Source organism: Ruditapes philippinarum, unplaced genomic scaffold, assembly GCF_026571515.1.
Source record: "Ruditapes philippinarum isolate M1 unplaced genomic scaffold, ASM2657151v2 ctg723_1_1_1_1, whole genome shotgun sequence".
Taxonomy (NCBI): Eukaryota; Metazoa; Mollusca; class Bivalvia; order Venerida; family Veneridae; genus Ruditapes; species Ruditapes philippinarum.
This window is the reverse complement of record NW_026866929.1, coordinates 500,129-522,461: the sequence shown is the minus strand read 5'-3', so window position 1 is coordinate 522,461 and position 22,333 is coordinate 500,129. Positions and strand designations below refer to the sequence as shown.

The following is a 22,333-nucleotide window of genomic DNA, read 5'->3' as shown; positions in this document are numbered from 1 at the left end:
CTAATACATGGGTTAATAGACATAAATTACGGATACTAATACATGAGTAACTAGAGAAATAAATTACGGATATTAATACATGAGTAAATAGAGAAATAAATTACGGATACTAAGACATGGTTTAATAGAGAAATAAATGACGGATACTAAGACATCGGTTAATAGAGAAATAAATTACGGATACTAAGACATCGGTTAATAGAGAAATAAATTACGTATACTAAGACATCGGTTAATAGAGAAATAAATTACGGATACTAAGACATCGGTTAATAGAGAAATAAATTACGGATACTAAGACATCGGTTAATAGAGAAATAAATTACGGATACTAATACATAAGTAAATAGAGAAATGAATTACGGATACTAAGACATCGGTTAATAGAGAAATAAATTACGGATACTAAGACATCGGTTAATAGAGAAATAAATTACGGAATTACGGATACTAAGACATGGGTTAATAGAGAAATAAATTACGGATACTAAGACATCGGTTAATAGAGAAAAAAATTACGGATACTAAGACATCGGTTAATAGAGAAATAAATTACGGATACTAAGACATCGGTTAATAGAGAAATAAATTACGGATACTAAGACATCGGTTAATAGAGAAATAAATTACGGATACTAAGACATCGGTTAATAAAAAAAGGATTATCTACATTCTCGGTTTATACAAATTTATTACAAATCTACATTCTAATCATTTAAAAGCATGAATTTTCAAATATAACTTTGGCATCACAAATGAATCAGTAGAGCATTTTAATAACCAAGACATAATTATATATGAATGTTTCTAACAATCAACGATTCAATTTTCCCTTTAATGATCATATTGGCTAATGAAAAATATCGAACAATTATAGAAAGGGATACATTTAGGGTTCCACCATACATGAATTTCGCTGTATTGGAAAAGGTTAAAGTTAAACTGAAATACGAGGGATGATCAAAAATTAACCGGACTTTGTAAATTATCCTTTACCTGTTAAATGAATTTACATAAAAATACACGGAAAATAAATCGGAATTTATCTCCTAAATGATACAAAAAATACCAACAAGAAATATTAACAAAGAAAAAAGTTATGCTGTTATTGAAGTGTACATGTCAAGCAATGCGGCGCACGGTATAACTTTAAAATTGACGTTAACGACGTCACAAGCGTATTGTCCTTAACGGAGCAGCTTTTTACGCATTCACGGACTAGGCCAATACGTGGTACAGTCATATTGTTGATGCGGCGGATCCACTGCCTATATATATTTCTGTACAAGTGGGTATCATATTGTATTGTAATAGAATAAATGGTGATAAAGAGCTCCTGTAATTACGCAAACTTCCGTTATTTCCTTCTGTAACTTGATTGTTGAAAAAATCGCACATGCAAATAACTATATTATGTACTACAAATAATGTAAAATAATGTTGCTGAATGATAATGTATCATACATACAAAAGAAATAACAGAATAATACAACTATGATCAAAATTGTCATTATTTTAAAATAAATAAAACGCATAGCCGATTTGAACAGTGACTGTTAAATTGTTGATACAATTTCTCCATAAGACTACTGCGTAAAATAAGAAAAATAATTGATACAATTGTAAACCAAGAATACAATATATGTAATTAATGCATTAACTATTATCATTTTAAAATCCTCAGAGTTGACTGCACCGTCCCGTAGCTACTGTCGAACATCATTGACAATGTCCGCAGTCAATCGACTGTCATTTTTCAACGTCTTTGCGATTGACGTCACCAACGTCCTTGAAAATTTCCTTTTTCTGTCTCACCCTTACTTGTTTTCTATTTCTCTATTATCCTTTCTTAATCCTTTATGCTTATCAAAAAATATGCTGTGGCTTTCTGGAACTTTTCCCTTGATAGCCATAATCTTTTTCTACTTTTTAAACAGTTTCTCGTCTTACTTTTGACAAATTTTTCCTAATGATCGATTTTCGAGACATTCCGACGACATAGTTTTAACGCGAGTATTTCGTTAACATGTGACGTTTGAATTGTGATTGTAAATATAAGTATGGTTTAAATGAAGTCATTTTTACTGACAACGTCAAAGATATGGTTCATGACGTTTTGGTGTATTTTGAAATCTAAATGTGCCATATTGTAAAATACACGCAGCATAAAGCGCCTGATGTCAAGGCGAATTTACGCACTGCGCCGGGTGTGCGTTACCATGGTTTTTGAATTCGCTGTTACGGACAAGCCATTTGCGTTATCAGATAAGATATAGCATCAGTTTACAGGTATTGTTTTCCGATTAAGTATGATATATAACAATAAGTGATAGGATGAAAATTCTTCAATTGTCAGTCACAGTCCGGTTTATTTTTTTATCATCCCTCGTAAATACATGTCTCTATTTTGTTCTTGATTTTGCTTCCTTCTTTTTTCTAACCAATCAAATTGCACAAAAGTGACAAAACGTACTGCAGTTGCTTGTGATGTACTTGCTTTTAAAATAATGTTTATATACTTGTATATATAATGTAAAGATAATAAGGCAAATGATGTTAACTGTATTGAACGATGCATACAGACAGATGTTAACTGTAAATATAGATATCTATCGGTTTTTGAGGCAACAATCTTCCCGCCTCCGTAGTTAGAACATTTTGCCTGTAATTGACTGACATCATACCTAAGGTAAAAAAATTGTTAAAGAAAACAACAACAAAACAAAAGCAATGTAGAATCGTCAGTTCGGATAAAAATCACAAAAGGTAATGTACATGTTTTGTTTATTTTAATGTAAGAAGTTTTATAACGTATTTTGCTGTTATTTATTTACTATACGTAATAGATATACCATTGCTGCGTTGACGATTTCTGGGTTTGCGTAAATTATACCATAATCACGTGACCTTTCTTATGCCTTAACCTCACGAGACGAAGTCGAGTGAGGTTGCATAAGAAAGGTCACGTGATTATGGTATAATTTACGCAAACCCAGAAATCGTCAACGCACCAATGGTGTATCTGTTTTAACCTATAGCTCCGCCCAGAAACACTTACTCCTTCGATCTTCAACACTGAAAATTATACCATAGTCTGGGTATGGTATAATTTACGGTTATTGGAAATTATACTTGGAAGAATTTTACATAAGAAGCGCTGAAGAGCTATAGGTTAATTTGGCAATAATCATATTTTGTATTTTTTTATCATGATAATATTATTGTGTTTTGATAAGTCATGCTGATATATACATGTAAGTAGCGAAATTAAAGGTGTGCTATTGCTAATTACATCATAAATTATAACATATCAAGAATGTAATTAGATTTTTTATGATGAATCAGTTGCGTTATATCTTCGTATATTTTGTTTTAACGCATGCAAAAAGTACTGTATGCAGGAGATGGATCCTTACATATAGAAATAGTTGACGACTGACACAGTCATTTAGGTAAAAATATATGTTTTTTTTTATATTATTGAAGAAAAAATAAGAGTATAAAATATTCAAATGTGATTATTGGTATTAACTAAGGAAAGAAAAAAATCAGGTTATGTTAAAAAAAATAAATCGTTTTTATTATCATGAAATATTAGCTTTATACATTGAAAGTTTTTGTTTTGCTTCATTTAGTCTCACAGATTCAATGAGATTGATGTACATTGCTTAGTATAGTACTGGATGTTTCTTAACGAGTACACAGCTGTTTAATCTATATTGGACGAGGTCGTGGCCGAGTCTAATAGTTTTGCAGCTGTGTCCAATAAAATCAACATGGTAATGAACTTTTTATTGCACACCATCATTCTTAAAGAGAAAGCACAAACACGCACAATCAACAGTGTTTTTTTTAAAAAAATAGATTATATAAACATACCGTTATTTCGAGTGCAATATGGATGTGATTTTGATTTTTGAATTCAAAGAATGAGAACGCGGCTAGATGGAGTTTAGGAGTTGATACCAATTTCTTTTAATAAATTCTTAAAGGGGTAAATCTCATAATGATTTATATTGGAACATCACATGGTATAATGCTGGAAGTTCATTGGTGTGGAATGAAAATATATGTGATATTTTTGCGTTATAAGTTAATTTATTCGAAATATATATATATATAAAAAAAAAACAATCCAAAAATGTGATATCGTTTTGATTGTTGGATCATTATTACATTCCAAATATTTTTTTAGAAAGTTCTTAAAATATTTAGTAGTATGTGTAACATTTTTGTCACTTTCATTAGCATCATGTTAGTGATAATGTACTTAATTGATACTAAAGTAAATGATAAACGGCAAAAAGGTCTTAAGGTATACAACAGATTGGAAAACTGAGTTAAAAAGTTAAATGAGCCGTGTCATGACAAAACCAACATAATGCGTTTGCGACCAGCATGGATCCAGACCAGCCTGCGCATCCGCGCAGTCTGATCAGGATCCATGCTGTTCGCTTACCAACTCTTTTATAAGTAGAGAAACTGATAGCGAACAGCATGGATCCTGATCAGACTGCGCGGATGCGCAGGATGGTCTGGATCCATGCTGGTCGCAAACGCATTGGTTTTGTCGTGACTATCAAATACTATCTTTCTCTCTCGTTTAACCCTTACCATGCTCAATATCTTAAATAGACTTATCGAGTTTTCAATTAAGACAAAATCATTCATCATTTCAGAATTTTTTAAAAAAAATATGTACTGACTGAATAGCGAACAATGCAGACCACGATGATCTTGGCCTGCACTGTTCGCACGAGCTGATTCCGTAGTCGCCAGGACCGGGTTGTTCAAAACATTGGTTAAAATTAACCAATGGATAGCTTATCCACTGGCTAAATCCTTTACCAGCGGCCAGCTATCCAGTGGATAAAATTTCATTGTTTAATAGTTGGATAGTACACTGGCTACCTAACCAGTGGATAGCGTATTTATCCACTGGTTAAGTACCACAATGCTAAGGGGTTGGTTAGTGATTCTGGAAACAAAATGGCTGATTTTTGATGAATAATAAATTTATTAGAATCAAAAAGCTCCCAAAAAATAGTTTTGCATGTTTTGTGCTTTCTTGTTTTTGGAATTGAACAAAAAGTATATCAGAAGCCTAAAAGTATAGATATTTTTTTCCATTAGACACACTGTGACACATAAGAAAAATTCAAAAACAACTTTTTTCAAATTTTGAATTGAAATTACTTCCACTGGTTAAGAGCATTATCCGGTGGTCATAGGACTGGTTAAAGTTAACCGCTGGATTACGCATTTTATCCATTGGATAAGTTTTGAGCAACAGAATTTATCCAACAGACAAAATTTAACCAGCGGATAATGAATTTAACCACTGGTTAACACTAACCAATGTTTTGAACAACCGGATCCAGTTGGCCAACAGATGAGATGATAGTATTTCATTAAAACAGATGTTTGTAAATGAATTAAATATACGAGGCAAAGACATAGTTCTTTATTTACTAGTCAGAAAGAAGTCCGCAAATCATGTTATAGAGATAATTTTTATGAGTACACGTAAATCGTTACTGAATTCTGAAAAATTTATAAATCCTTTGAAAGCAAAAGCAAGTGAAATTGCAGCACTTTAAGATATACTTGTTAATAAAAAATTTAAAACACAGAAATATCTTAAAATCTATGAATATCTCTTATTTGAATAAAGCATGAATAAACTATGTATGGGTATATGTGGCAAGCTGTGTTCACTATTACAGGTTAAGTAAAAGTTGTCTTTCCTTTAAATAAATGAGTTTTTTTTAATGACACTATATTCTCATAGTGTGACCACCTTTAGTGTGTAGAATTATTTTTAAACATAATATATCTTCTTCGTGTGGAGTCAAAACATGTTGATTTTACATTTACAAAGAGGCTTTGTTGCAATTATCCATATTTTCTAATATCACATTTGAGCATAATATATCTTTATTCTAGCATGGAATAAAAGAAAAAAGACAACAACAAGAGCGACTGCGCTAAATAGATGATAAAAGTATCAATTTTGAATATAATCTTTGTTTTGCTGCAATGATAGTAAATGCAGCTACATGTTGAGAATATTAATTATTAATTTTGCAAAATGTACAGAAATTTAATGCTGCGTTTTACAATTATCAAAAGTGCAAATAATTATTACAGAATGATTAGTTTCCATTCATCTACTTTTTAGTGTTTGTATAAATGCAGTAAGTGTTCAAACTATAACTCATTTTGAATGTGTTCTTATTACTTTAAGGAACCCAGGTGTTGTCTTAGATTTCGAAATTAAAATTTCTTTTCGCTATTATTAATCCATTTAAATGGGACAAATCAGACAACATTGATAAACATAGAAGAGGACAATCAAAAGTTTTTATAGCTTTCTGTTCAATCCCAAAATGTACTTTGTAAATAATGTTCACGTTGAATAAATATGTTTAAACCAAACATGTATATTATATGAACGTACAGGTAAATTCTCATTTATATGAACTTGTAGGATTTGTAATAGTGGCGCTTTGATTTTGTCACCGCTGCTTTTGTTCACCTATTTTCAAGGGATATAATGTTCATTGATAAAAGGTGCTTGCGTCATGTTTTCTATTAGGTGCAAAATGATGTTCACAGTAATTGAGACAGTTTATCGGGTAGTGCAAATACTTTTTCTAGACTGACTCGCTTGATTAATCGATTATCAATGATATGAAACTACAACAATTTTTATTCAATTTATTCCGCCGGTTTTAATGGATATATAACATCGATCAATCTTTTTAGATTTACTCTAATACACTCTAACTACCGTATTACAGACAATTTCCTCGCTGATGTTTCCCTTGTAAATGCATTTGTATGTTTCATTTAAGGCTTTGATCACATTTAATAAATATGACATTTTAATAACTTTATTTGAAAATAAATTGAAAGTTCACCTAAAGCTTCTGAAATAAGTAAGAAATAATTAGAAACCGTTTATTTGCAATGGTATTAACTTATTACAAAGTAGAGCAAACTTTTAACTCTAAATGTTCAGTTAATGGAGTAATTTTAAGTATTTAAAGATTTATAAAGTAATAAAATAAATATGAAAATATGAAGAAAGAATTTAACTTTAATATGAGCTGGGCCCTCAGAGGCTAAATGATTAGGGTTACTGGCGTCTCAACTGCGTAGATTTGAATTAGATTTCTTTTAAGTAAATTAAGCTTAACAACTTGCATTCGGAAGTCCGGTGGTTTTACTGAGATTCACCCTATGACATTGACAGTGTCGATGTGACTTAAATACCAACATAAGTCAATTGGCAGTAGAAAACGGGCGGCGTTCTTGATGACTGTGCTTTTGTCTGTTTGTGAGCAATAAATCTGCTAAAAACGTACACCTCTCTGGAAATACATTAAAAAGGGAACAATAAAATGTAGAGTTTTGCCTGAGTACGAGTTCGCATTTAAGCATTGTATTGTTATGGATAGACATGTAAACAATTTGACAGTGTGACGAGATTTTACCTTTCCTTTACGTGAATTCTGCTCTGTCATTTCCGTGATTAGTGTGGTTGTTTATCAACTATATATATGACAGTAGACAGTATAAATATTCAATGTTTCGAGTTAAAGAACCATTGAAATATCGTTCAGAACTGTGAACATGATCCGGGTCGCGAAATAACCTGACAATTGAGCGTAGATACTCAACTGACCAAAGAATAACAATAATAACGATCAGATATGTAGAAATATACCTGAACTATTATTCCATTACAATAGATGCAGAAAGTATACACTAAAAGTGTCACTAGAACACAGATGTGTGTTATTTACATTTTCTAGCTGACGGATTCAGCGGAAATAAGTTCCATATCCGGCCAAATTCCGAGAAAGTACTGTAATGCAACGAAACTACCATAATCATGTTTTGGAAAAAAAGAGTGACTATCATATAAAAATCTGTCGATATTTTATGTCTTTATTATTCTATAAAAGAATAATAACATTTTAGCGTATCCTTGACGGATCTGTTTTGTCTAACGGCGTATGAGCCATGACTGTGCTATGTTTAGCGGAACGCTGTGATTGGTTAACTAATTCCGTTGTCGAATCTTATTGGATAAGAGTACTTTTGAATGTTTTAGCGGCGGGCAAATTTCATTTCGGAATTACCACGCCAAAGTCTATAAATACAGACGCTCAATTCAGTTGAGCAGCTTTCCAACCGTGAAACACGGACTAACAAGGTTATTATTTGAACAGTAGCTCAACCCTAACTAAAAATCCGCCAAACAACGGAAATCCGTCAAAACTTGAACATTCCGCTAAATAAATATTCCGCTAGAAGACTTTAACTGTAATTTACGCGAAATACGTTCATATAACCCCTTCTTTTACAACTTTACATTGACGAACTCATTAGATCTACAATAACTATACCAAGGGCAATAATTTACATGTTTTTACAGTATTTAATTATCCTGTTTTATGCATTTATTTAACAGAAGATCTTAATAAATAAGATTAACTGTACTTGAGCGTTTTGGTATTTTCAAGTGTTTATATTCTTTTTCATTGATTAAGTTTTATGGTAAATTACCGTACCATTTAACTTCAGTAGCCTTAAAAGTGATCCTGACAGAATCATTTCAACAGTGACAACGGTAACATTTTTGGTGTCAGAAGTGCCGATTTTAGTTCTGACTAATATCAAGAACTTTACAGTGAAACAGATTATAAACTATTGAACATTAAACATTTGGAAGTGTAAACCTATAAAACAGTGATATTGAACTTATTTGTTTACTGTTATTAATGGTGCATCTTTAAGTTAGGGTTGATAAGAAGCCAAAGCAAAATTAATAAAGCTTTATGAATTTTTTTTATGGTACCTATATATATGGTCTAAGGTTAAGGCCCTGGAAAGCTCCCTGCGCGGCAGGTTTGGCCACTGATATATTTTTTTGAGTATTTGAATTTAAAAACAAAATAAAATGGATAACTCAGATTCTGAGGTTGAGTTTAATCTTGCTCAAGGTGACCATGAGAATGTTAATGATTCTCCTAGGCGTGAAATAAGAGGTCAACAAGATGATGAACAGTACGACAGACATACTAGATATGACAGACGATTTCATTGTTGTAATAGGTCTCAAAGGCCTTCAATTGTAATTAAACCTGACCCATTCACTGGTGAGGAAGATTGGGAGCAGTATATATCACATTTTGAGGACTGTGCTGAATTAGGACAATGGAATGAGAAAGAAATGCTTCTAACTCTAGCTGCTAGTCTGAAAGGTCAAGCGCGTATTTTCTATACAAGTCTTCCTGCAGTCCAGAAACGCAGTTATCGTGGACTTATTATATCGCTTGAACAAAGGTTTGGTAGTGCGCGACAACAGACAAGATGGCTGTCGAAATTCCAGTCACGTACAAAATTATATGGTGAATCTATCGCAGCCTTTGGTGATGACCTTAGGCTACTGGCAAGAAAAGCTTACAGCAATTTAGAACCTGAAGCTCAAGAAATGCTGGCACTTCAACAATTCTATAAAGCTCTTTCAGTTGAGATGAGATGCAGAGTTATGGACCGTGATTGTAAAACAATCACAGCTGCTGTAGAGGTTGTAGAAAGATATGAAGAATTATTGGGTGATAACGCAAGTCATAACAGACGCCGAGATGTTGTTCGTCAAGTCAATGAGTCACTACCAGACTCATCATATAAATCCTCAAGCAGATGGGACAGATCCTATGTAAATAGCAGTGATGAACTTCATAAAACCTTGAAGTCTATTCAATATAGACTTGATAAGATTGAAAGGAGACAAGGGAGACGACTGAATGTACCAAGGGCATTAATTTACTTGTTTTACAGTATTTAATTATCCTGTTTTATGCATTTATTTAACAGAAGATCTTAATAAATAAGATTAACTGTACTTGAGCGTTTTGGTATTTTCAAGTGTTTATATTCTTTTCCACTGATTAAGTTTTATGGTAAATTACCGTACCATTTAACTTCAGTAGCCTTAAAAGTGATCCTGACAAAATCATTTCAACAGTGACAACGGTAACATTTTGGTGTCAGAAGTGCCGATTTTAGTTCTGACTAATATCAAGAACCTTACAGTGAAACAGATTATAAACTATTGAACATTAAACATTTGGAAGTGTAAACCTATAAAACAGTGATATTGAACTTATTTGTTTACTATTATTAATGGTGCATCTTTAAGTTAGGGTTGATAAGAAGCCAAAGCAAAATTAATAAATCTTTATGAATTTCTTTATGGTACCTATATATATGGTATAAGGTTAAGGCCCTGGAAAGCTCCCTGCGCGGCAGGTTTGGCCACTGATATATTTTTTTGAGTAATTGAATTTAAAAACAAAATAAAATGGATAACTCAGATTCTGAGGTTGAGTTTAATCATGCTCAAGGTGACCATGAGAATGTGAATGATTCTCCTAGGCGTGAAATAAGAGGTCAACAAGATGATGAACAGTATGACAGACATAATAGATATGACAGACAATTTCATTGTTGTAACAGGTCTCGAAGGCCTTCAATAGTAATTAAACCTGACCCATTTACTGGTGAGGAAGATTGGGAGCAGTATATATCACATTTTGAGGACTGTGCTGAATTAGGACAATGGAATGAGAAAGAAATGCTTCTAACTCTAGCTGCTAGTCTGAAAGGTCAAGCGCGTATTTTCTATACAAGTCTTCCTGCAGTCCAGAAAGGCAGTTATCGTGGACTTATTATATCGCTTGAACAAAGGTTTGGTAGTGCGCGACAACAGACAAGATGGCTGTCAAAATTCCAGTCACGTACAAAATTATATGGTGAATCTATCGCAGCCTTTGGTGATGACCTCAGGCTACTGGCAAGAAAAGCTTACAGCAATTTAGAACCTGAAGCTCAAGAAATGCTGGCACTTCAACAATTCTATAAAGCTCTTTCAGTTGAGATGAGATGCAGAGTTATGGACCGTGGTTGTTAAACAATCACAGCTGCTGTAGAGGTTGTAGAAAGATATGAAGAATTATTGGGTGATAACACAAGTCATAACAGACGCCGAGATGTTGTTCGCCAAGTCAATGAGTCACTACCAGACTCATCATATAAATCCTCAAGCAGATGGGACAGATCCTATGTAAATAGCAGTGATGAACTTCATAAAACCTTGAAGTCTATTCAATATAGACTTGATAAGATTGAAAGGAGACAAGGGAGACGACTGAATGTACCAAGGACATGTTTCAATTGTCAGTCACCAGATCATTTCATTAGGGATTGCCCTAACCAACATAAATTGAAGATGAATGATACCAACTTAAAAGGCAAATCAAATCAAATGTCGGGAAACGGCGAAGAGTCCTCCCTGTAGGTCGAGAGAGGACACCAACTGAAATAAAAAGACCTCAAAGTGAAAGTAAAGTTAATGATACTGTGACTCAAACTGTTAAGTCTAAATTGAAAAACAAAGATGATGAAGGTAAAACAAATGAAAATAACAATTTTGGTCCTAGAATTGGTCAAGTTGGCGACAAAGGAACAAAATTTGATAACGGCTTGTATATAACAGGGAATGTAAATGGTAAATCTATCAATTTCTTACTTGACAGTGGTAGCACAGCAACTCTTATTTCTAAAGAAACATTTGATAAGCTTAATATTAAGTTTTTACCTGAAAAGAATATGCAAATTCAGGGTGTAAATGGTTCAAATATTAAGGTATATGGTAAAAGCAATTTCAACATTACACTTGGTCAAGTTCAAATTGAACATCCAATTATAGTATGTGACATTACTGCTGAAGGTATCATTGGACAAGATTTTATTTTGAAGCATGTTCGAAACTGGGATATGGATGCTTTGAAATTACGATTGCGTACTGGAGAAAGCATACAGTGTTTTACAAGTGGTGAAGCTGAAACGGTATGTCGTGTTATTGTTATGGAAAGCGTTGAGGTAGAGTCTAGATCAATCGCATATGTTAAAGTCAGAATACCAAGCAGCGATAAACTTTCCAAGTCTGGTTTTATTGAAAATGACGTAGGTGTTCAAGCAAATAAAGGTATAAAAATAATCGAAGGAGTGGTTGATCCTTGCAAAGCAGAAATTGGTATTGGTGTAATAAATGACAGTGATGATAGTGTAACACTTCATAAAGGGTTGAATATAGGTAGCTGTAAGTCTTCATATGAAGAAAAATATGAAAATGATGAAAACCAAGACAGTGTTCATAGATGTGCCAAAATATCTGCCGAAGGTCATACAGATAATGTGGATGGTAAGCTACAAGATCATTTACATGACTTACTAAATCGAAGTTCTGTCTATTTAGATGATACCTATAAGCAGCGACTAGAGATGCTTCTGTTCAAGTATAAAGATATATTTGTGTCATCCACAGATGATTTGGGTTGTACAAATCGAGTCAAACACAAAATTAATACAGGCAATGCGGTACCAATAAGACAACAACCTAGGCGACAACCATTCAATAAACGTCAAGGCGAAAAAGATGAAATTGAGCGAATGTTAGCAAAAGGTATTATCGAACCATCTAACAGCCCCTGGTCGTCACCGATAGTCCTTGTTACCAAGAAAGATGGTTCTACCAGATTCTGTGTTGACTATAGAAAGCTTAATGAGGTAACCATAAAAGATGCATATCCCCTTCCAAGGGTAGATGAATGTCTAGATGCATTGGCCGGTGCCAAGTGGTTCAACTGCATGGACCTTTGTTCGGGGTTTTGGCAGATTGAAATGGATCCAGACGACAAGCTTAAAACAGCTTTCTCAACATCTGATGCATTGTATCATTTTCGTGTTATGCCGTTTGGTCTTGTGAATGCACCTTCAACATTCCAGCGTGTCATGTCTGATATTCTTAGAGGTATCCAGTGGGTCGAATCACTTCTTTATATGGACGACATCATCACTCCAGGTCAGTCTGTAGATGAATGTTTAAAACGGTTAGAAAATGTCTTTTCCAGACTTCAAGATGCTAATCTGAAATTAAAGTCTTCTAAATGCATATTTTTCCAAAAATCAGTAACATTTCTGGGACACACAGTTTCTGAAGATGGTATCCATACAGATGAAAGTAAAATTGAGGTTGTCAAGAATTGGCCAACACCAGTTAACGCAAAACAAGTCCGAAGTTTCTTTGGTCTAGCATCCTATTATCGCAAATTTGTTCAAGGTTTCGCAAGTGTTGCACGTCCACTTCATCAGCTCTGTGAAAAGAAAGCTAAATTTGTTTGGACAACAGAGTGTCAAAATGCATTTGATACCCTTAAACAAGCATTAATAACAGCACCTGTCTTAGCTTTTCCTAAAATGGATTGTAAATTCATTCTCGATACAGACGCGAGTGATAAATCGGTTGGCGCAATCTTGTCACAAGAACAAGACGGTAAAGAACGTGTAATTGCTTACATGAGTAAAGCCATGAATATACACGAGCAACAATACTGTATAACAAGAAAAGAGTTACTTGCTGTGATTGTAGCATTGAAAAATTTTCATTCATACTTGTATGGTCAAGAAGTCCTACTTAGAACCGATAATTCTGCTGTAAGTTGGATGCGTAGTCTAAAAGCTCCAACAGGTCAAACCGCGCGTTGGTTACAGGAGCTAGGCACTTATAATCTAGTGGTGGTACACAGACCAGGTAAATGTCATAGTAATGCAGATGCATTATCGCGAATCCCTTGCAGAAATTGTGCCAGACAGCAGCAAATAAATGAAGAACATGTAACAGAAACAGCTGAAAATAAAAATGATGAAGATATAGAGAAACCAAGTGAGAAAGTATCAAGAGTTACAACTCGGCAAGAAGTTGCAAAAGCCATTGACGATGACATACTACCCCATCAAATTAACCTTGATGGTTGGAGCGCCTTAGAAATAAAGACCGAACAAATGTCAGATCCTGATATTGGTCCATTATTTTCCGCTAAATTGGAAAATGAATCGAGACCAAGTTGGTCTACGGTGTCTAGCGGCACATCATTCCTGAAGACTCTTTGGCGTCAGTGGGACCGATTGAATGTTCGCGGTCAAATGCTGTATCGAAAATATGTAGACGAATCTGGTTTAGTCGGTTGGCAGCTTGTTGTACCTAAATCGAGGCAGAAAGATGTGATTAATTTCAGTCATGATATTCCGACATCTGGACATCTTGGGTTTGAAAAGACATTATATAAGGTCAGACAAGGTTTCTACTGGCCTGGTGTTGCAGATAGTATTAAGCTGTATTGTAAGGCCTGTGATACATGCACAGCACGAAAATTGTCAAAAGAAAATAATAAAGCACCATTGGGACAGTATATTGTAGGCATGCCTATGGAAAGGGTTGCCACGGATATTTTGGGTCCACTTCCGGTTTCTAAAAATGGAAACAAATATATATTAGTAATGGCAGACTGGTTCACAAAATGGACCGAAAGTGTTCCAATACCAAACCAGGATGCTAGAACTGTTGCTGAAGCATTTGTAAATAATTTTGTTGTAAGGTTTGGTGTACCACTACAATTGTACACAGATCAAGGCAGAAATTTTGAGTCGCAATTGATAATGGAGCTTTGCGATTTCCTTGGTATAGAAAAGACGCGTACGACAAGTCTAAGACCACAAGCCAATGGCCTTATAGAAAGAAGTAACCGTACGATACTATCCATGTTAACCGCATACTGTTCGAAAGATCAGTCAAGTTGGGATGATTACCTACCATTGGTGATGATGGCCTACCGAAGTTCTGAGCACAGCTCAACTAAAGTATCACCAAATAAAATGTTATTTGGTCGTGAAGTGACACTACCTTTAAATGCAGTAGTGGGAATCCCTGAACAAAACACAGATCAATATGATAGTGACAGTTATACAGATATGCTGAAACATAAAATAAGTCAAATTCACCAATTTGCACGACAAAATATTGGTCGTGTCGCAAATTACCAAAAGAGACATTATGATACAAATGCCAAACAAAGACGATATCATAAAGGTCAATTAGTATGGCTACATGATCCAACAAGAAAGAAGGGAATATGTTCAAAATTGATCAATAAATGGAAAGGTCCCTACATAATTACAAGTGTTCTTGATGATTTGATATGTTGTGTTAAACGTTCCAGCAAACAAAAAGCAAAAGCCTATCACATTGACAGATTGTGGCCATATTCGGGTAAGAATATCCCCATGTGGATAAGGAAGGAAGTAGTCAGTTCCCAAAACAGTGATTAACAGAGTGAAATTAATTAAATGTATACAAAAAAAAAATGTATACAAAAATCATTGTTGAAGTGAAAATACTACATGTTTTGTATTTTGTGATTAGTAATGTTATGCGATTTATAAAATTCATTCTAAAGCTATTTAATACAATTACATTGTGAAGTGCGTGTCAAATGTTATGTGTGTGACAAGTGTCAAGACGGTTATATTGAGTTTTATGTAATAAAGTGAAGTCAGATGGTTATATGGAGTTATATGTAATTAAGTGAAGTCAGAACTGATGGTTATATTGTGATAAAAGTGATTAAGTGAAGTCAGATGGTTATATTGAGATAAAAATGATTAAGTGAAGTCAGATGGTTATATTGAGTTATATGTGAATAAGTGAAGCAACAAAATATGATGAATGTTAATGTGAATGACTTTAGAAAACAACTTAAATGAGTGGCCATAGACAAAATAAAGTGTTATTTAATCCAGTTATAATGTGTGAAAAGTGAAAAACATGAATTACACTGTCATGTGTTGCGTGATGTGTACTACATGTACATTGTGTCATTTTAAATGTTTTCGTTGTTAATCTTAATGTTTTATTTATTTCATAGTGCACAAAATATCTTTTAAAGAAAGAAAATACATGTGACAGTTGTGCGACTTTAATAGAAAACTCTTAAAATAACCTAGAGCATAAACTATAAGAGATATTTTTATTGACAGATTTATGAAAAATAATGCATTGGTGTTCTAAAATATTGTTTGTTGATATTGTTTATAAATAATTTAATTTAAATTTCGTAGCCCTTGGTATGACATTAGTAAAAACATTTTCATTAGTAACATTATCCAGGAGGATATTCTTTTAAATAAGGAGGGGGAAGTGTTATGGATAGACATGTAAACAATTTGACAGTGTGACGAGATTTTACCTTTCCTTTACGTGAATTCTGCTCTGTCATTTCCGTGATTAGTGTGGTTGTTTATCAACTATATATATGACAGTAGACAGTATAAATATTCAATGTTTCGAGTTAAAGAACCATTGAAATATCGTTCAGAACTGTGAACATGATCCGGGTCGCGAAATAACCTGACAATTGAGCGTAGATACTCAACTGACCAAAGAATAACAATAATAACGATCAGATATGTAGAAATATACCTGAACTATTATTCCATTACAATAGATGCAGAAAGTATACACTAAAAGTGTCACTAGAACACAGATGTGTGTTATTTACATTTTCTAGCTGACGGATTCAGCGGAAATAAGTTCCATATCCGGCCAAATTCCGAGAAAGTACTGTAATGCAACGAAACTACCATAATCATGTTTTGGAAAAAAAGAGTGACTATCATATAAAAATCTGTCGATATTTTATGTCTTTATTATTCTATAAAAGAATAATAACATTTTAGCGTATCCTTGACGGATCTGTTTTGTCTAACGGCGTATGAGCCATGACTGTGCTATGTTTAGCGGAACGCTGTGATTGGTTAACTAATTCCGTTGTCGAATCTTATTGGATAAGAGTACTTTTGAATGTTTTAGCGGCGGGCAAATTTCATTTCGGAATTACCACGCCAAAGTCTATAAATACAGACGCTCAATTCAGTTGAGCAGCTTTTCCAACCGTGAAACACGGACTAACAAGGTTATTATTTGAACAGTAGCTCAACCCTAACTAAAAATCCGCCAAACAACGGAAATCCGTCAAAACTTGAACATTCCGCTAAATAAATATTCCGCTAGAAGACTTTTACTGTAATTTACGCGAAAGACGTTCATATAACCCCTTCTTTAACAACTTTACATTGACGAACTGATTAGATCTACAATAACTATACCAAGGGCATTAATTTACTTGTTTTACAGTATTTAATTATCCTGTTTTATGCATTTATTTAACAGAAGATCTTAATAAATAAGATTAACTGTACTTGAGCGTTTTGGTATTTTCAAGTGTTTATATTCTTTTCCACTGATTAAGTTTTATGGTAAATTACCGTACCATTTAACTTCAGTAGCCTTAAAAGTGATCCTGACAAGTGACAAGTGAAAAGTAAATAACATTATGATGTGTAGTATGTGTTGTTTTTTTTTGAGTTTTAAATTACCAACCTTAATTTATGCTTGTCATTTAACGGAGCATAAATATAAAAAAAATAATCAACTACCACAAACGGTATTACAAGATAAATAAATAAATAAATAAATTATAGTGTTCTACATGTAACTACACAAAACTGCAATCTTAGTAACAATAGCAACAATTTTTATCAAACAATAAATGTTAATAGAAAATGATAAGACCAGCTTATACAGTATACAGATAAATGTAATAAAATGTAAATTAACTATGTACATTAAACAAAACAAAAATAAAAAGAAAAAGGGGTTATATGTGCAAACGGTAATCGCTGCTCACTGTAATCATGAAATTGTGAAATTTTGACGTACTTGTATTGCTGCAATACTTTTACTGATCATTACATATATTTCTAAATGATAAATTATTTTACAGACAAAATGGAGAAGTGTTGGTTGTGTCCAAAAGAGTTCAATAGTCGAACTGACTTGTACAACCATGTGATATCAAAGGAACACAGAAGGCAGTCTGTGTATTGCCCATGGTGCCCAACTGAAAAGACATTCACAAGAGTGACTGATCTGAATAAACATTGCAACAGCAGACATTTTGTAGAAGTTAATTGTTTGCCAAAAATGTTTCTAAGTCTGAATAACTGTTTTTATTTTGCGGTATACCCTCAAGACTATGCCAGACTAATAAAGCCACAACTGTTTGAGTCCTCCATTGCTATGGATGCAAGGAGGATAATGATGCAATGGGTGGAAAAACAGCATTTCAACCCGGCTCTGAGGGACAACATAAGAAAAGGTTGGAAAGCTGGGTTGCAAAGTAGAATAAATGAACTTGAAAATGGCAAAGAGGAGAAAGAAAACAAAAAGAGAAAGAGGGAAGCTGAAGAGGTTAAACCAAGCACAGAAGTTAAAGAAATATACAGCAACACAATTACCAATGACACAAAAAGACCAAAACATGCATTCCAAACAAAATGAAACTAGTCCTTTGACAAAATCAAAAAGAAACTCCTCAAGAGTCAATAATACTGCCTAGTTTAATTACACACAAGTTTGATAATAATTCAACAGAAAATCAGTTAAACACAAATAATAACAATCAATGTGAACAGAGTCCCTTGACCTTTCGAGAACACAAAATGCGAAAACACAAATGTCTCAAAACAATGGAGAAAACAGAAGACTAGAGGTGAAGGAAAGTAAAAATGAAGACATTAAAGAAATCGAAGAAAATCAACTTGAAAACAATTCACATCAAGGTGCCTTTGACTTAACATTAAAATCTGACAAAACAGAACATAAGATTATTGAAAACGGAAGTGATACCGAATTAGAAGATGAAGCAACTAATGAACAGAAACGTCTAAAACTTACAAAAACCCCATTTGGTTGGAGGAGATTAATTGTACCAACAGTAAATAACCAAGGCACATATACTGAAACTGAAATAGACAAGATGCATGAGACATTGCCTTCTCCAGAGTTCAATGAAAGAAAATCTGCATACCAAGACAGGGCTATAAATCTTTTAAAAAACGGGCGTTATGCCACTCTGCCCGCCAGGAAGGAGGAATTGGGATTCATCCGGTACATTTGAAACGGAAATCAATGGCAAACAATTTAGCTGGCCTCCCAAGGGTTTTACATTAATGAGCCCAGATAGGAAGCTGTTGGCATGGGAACAGGCAGCTTTGTTCCTGGAAAATGAAACAGCAGGCATTTTACCCAACAAACGTATCAAGGTCTTATTTATTAGACAAATATAACTTTTTAGCTCTACCTGGCACAGCCAAATATCAAAAAGAAGAATCTGAAACTGCTGTGACAAGAGCAAGATTTTATACATATCAGATGGTACGTGAAATTGGATCAGGACGAGTTCCGTCGAAGGCTGAGGAGGACCAGATTCAAACCCTTGAATCAGTAAAAAAGGCTCAATCAAAACCATTTTTTGATCTTGAAAAAATAGAAATACCACTGAGACTTGTCATCAATTGACAAAAATAGTTATATCAGATATATATCATGGAAGAAAAAAAAAAAAGTGAAAAATAACATTAAATTTCTTAAATAGTGATGAAAAGAAAAAAAAACACAGGTGAATTTAAACTATTGTGTAACATATTAAATATTTCAATTGTGTGTATAATTCAGCATTCATTAAAAGGTGTTCTTCTAAGGCTAATAAGTTTACTATTATGAAAATTTCTTAGTGTGAGTGTCCTTGGTCTACATGTGTTTTTAAGCAGATTTTTTTATATGAATCAAGGATTATAAAGAGATAGAGTAATAAGTAAAGTTATAAAAAGTGTGGTTGAACGAATAATAGTGAAGTATATTAAATATCTAATCAATGTGATGTATTCAATGTGATGTTTTATCATGCTTGTGTACTGTAGTGTTGTTCTACGGAAAGACAAGTGAGGTGTTGGAATTATCACTCTTATATCATATATATTTTGCATGGTACTATAGTATGACTTTTGTGAGGTCAGTAAGTTAAGTGTAAAATAAAAAAAAATAAAAAAAATCATTCTAAATGAACTTATGCGAAGCAAAGTGATGAAGGAAAACAATATTGAATTAGAGGTCTAGTGCATTATGTGATGTGTTGATTTATAAGTAATTACATACAATGATTGACAATAAGATTTAAGTATAAAAAAAGTGAATACATGTACAACTTTGAACGATAAATACATGTGATGTTATTGTTACCTATCAAACAAGAATTTTGAAGTAACATGTCATGTTTCGTGTAAAACATAAAATGTTTGATATTTTGATTGACAAATTCATTATAATATAATGCTGTTCTAAAGTTTGTTGTTTGTTGATATAATAATTTGCTGTTTACAAGATTTTATTTTGAAACATGTTCGAAACTGGGATATGGATGCTTTAAAATTACGATTGCGTACTGGAGAAAACATACAGTGTTTTACAAGTGGTGAAGCTGAAACGGTATGTCGTGTTATTGTTATGGAAAGCGTTGAGGTAGAGTCTCGATCAATCGCATATGTTAAAGTCAGAATACCAAGCAGCGATAAACTTTCCAAGTCTGGTTTTATTGAAAATGACGTAGGTGTTCAAGCAAATAAAGGTATAAAAATAATCGAAGGAGTGGTTGATCCTTGCAAAGCAGAAATTGGTATTGGTGTAATATAAATGACAGTGATGATAGTGTAACACTTCATAAAGGTTTGAATATAGGTAGCTGTAAGTCTTCATATGAAGAAAAATATGAAAATGATGAAAACCAAGACAGTGTTCATAGATGTGCCAAAATATCTGCCGAAGGTCATACAGATAATGTGGATGGTAAGTTACAAGACCATTTACAGGACTTACTAAATCGAAGTTCTGTCTATTTAGATGATACCGATAAGCAGCGACTAGAGATGCTTCTGTTCAAGTATAAAGATATATTTGTGTCATCCACAGATGATCTGGGTTGTACAAATCGAGTCAAACACAAAATTAATACAGGCAATGCGGTACCAATAAGACAAACAACCTAGGCGACAACCATTCAATAAACGTCAAGGTGAAAAAGATGAAATTGAGCGAATGTTAGCAAAAGGTATTATTGAACCATCTAACAGCCCCTGGTCGTCACCGATAGTCCTTGTTACCAAGAAAGATGGTTCTACCAGATTCTGTGTTGACTATAGGAAGCTTAATGAGGTAACCATAAAAGATGCATATCCCCTTCCAAGGTTAGATGAATGTCTAGATGCATTGGCCGGTGCCAAGTGGTTCAACTGCATGGACCTTTGTTCGGGGTTTGGCAGATTGAAATGGATCCAGACGACAAGCTTAAAACAGCTTTCTCAACATCTGATGCATTGTATCATTTTCGTGTTATGCCGTTTGGTCTTGTGAATGCACCTTCAACATTCCAGCGTGTCATGTCTGATATTCTTAGAGGTATCCAGTGGGTCGAATCACTTCTTTATATGGACGACATCATCACTCCAGGTCAGTCTGTGGATGAATGTTTGAAAAGGTTAGAAAATGTCTTTTCCAGACTTCAAGATGCTAATCTGAAATTAAAGTCTTCTAAATGCATATTTTTTCCAAAAATCAGTAACATTTCTGGGACACACAGTTTTCTGAAGATGGTATCCATACAGATGAAAGTAAAATCGAGGTTGTCAAGAATTAGCCAATACCAGTTAATGCAAAACAAGTCCGAAGTTTCTTGGGTCTAGCATCCTATTATCGCAAATTTGTTCAAGGTTTTGCAAGTGTTGCACGTCCACTTCATCAGCTCTGTGAAAAGAAAGCAAAATTTATTTGGACAACAGAGTGTCAAAATGCATTTGATACCCTTAAACAAGCATTAATAACAGCACCTGTCTTAGCGTATCCTAAAATGGATTGTAAATTCATTCTCGATACAGACGCGAGTGATAAATCGGTTGGCGCAATCTTGTCACAAGAACAAGATGGTAAAGAACGTGTAATTGCTTACATGAGTAAAGCCATGAATATACACGAGCAACAATACTGTATAACAAGAAAGAGTTACTTGCTGTGATTGTAGCACTGAAAAATTTTCATTCATACTTGTATGGTCAAGAAGTCCTACTTAGAACCGATAATTCTGCTGTAAGTTGGATGCGTAGTCTAAAAGCTCCAACAGGTCAAACCGCGCGTTGGTTACAGGAGCTAGGCACTTATAATCTAGTGGTGGTACACAGACCAGGTAAATGTCATAGTAATGCAGATGCATTATCGCGAATCCCTTGCAGAAATTGTGCCAGACAGCAGCAAATAAATGAAGAACATGTAACAGAAACAGCTGAAAATAAAAATGATGAAGATATAGAGAAACCAAGTGAGAAAGTATCAAGAGTTACAACTCGGCAAGAAGTTGCAAATGCCGTTGACGATGATATTCTACCCCATCAAATTAACCTTGATGGTTGGAGCGCCTTAGAAATAAAGACCGAACAAATGTCCGATTCTGATATTGGTCCATTATTTTCCGCT

General features: G+C 33.8%; 2 protein-coding genes across 2 annotated transcripts in view; both read left to right on the top strand.

Annotated features, from left to right (window-relative positions):
- The first annotated feature begins 2,583 nt into the window (after positions 1-2,583).
- LOC132734247 (thyrotropin-releasing hormone receptor-like) overlaps positions 2,584-22,333 on the top strand; it is a 31,645-nt gene continuing 11,895 nt past the window's right edge. Inside the window, exon 1 of the mRNA XM_060720951.1 lies at positions 2,584-2,766. The gene's annotated coding sequence lies outside the window, so the exon portion shown is untranslated. The remainder of the gene's footprint in view (positions 2,767-22,333) is intronic.
- LOC132734234 (uncharacterized) lies at positions 17,292-18,313 on the top strand. Its single transcript, XM_060720938.1, has one exon. It carries the CDS (start codon positions 17,738-17,740, stop codon positions 18,311-18,313), a length of 576 nt encoding a protein of 191 aa, XP_060576921.1. The 5' UTR covers positions 17,292-17,737.

Coding starts and splice junctions, on each gene's coding strand:
- LOC132734234 (XM_060720938.1), top strand. CDS start 17,738: ATGATAAATTATTTTACAGACAAAATGGAGAAGTGTTGGTTGTGTCCA.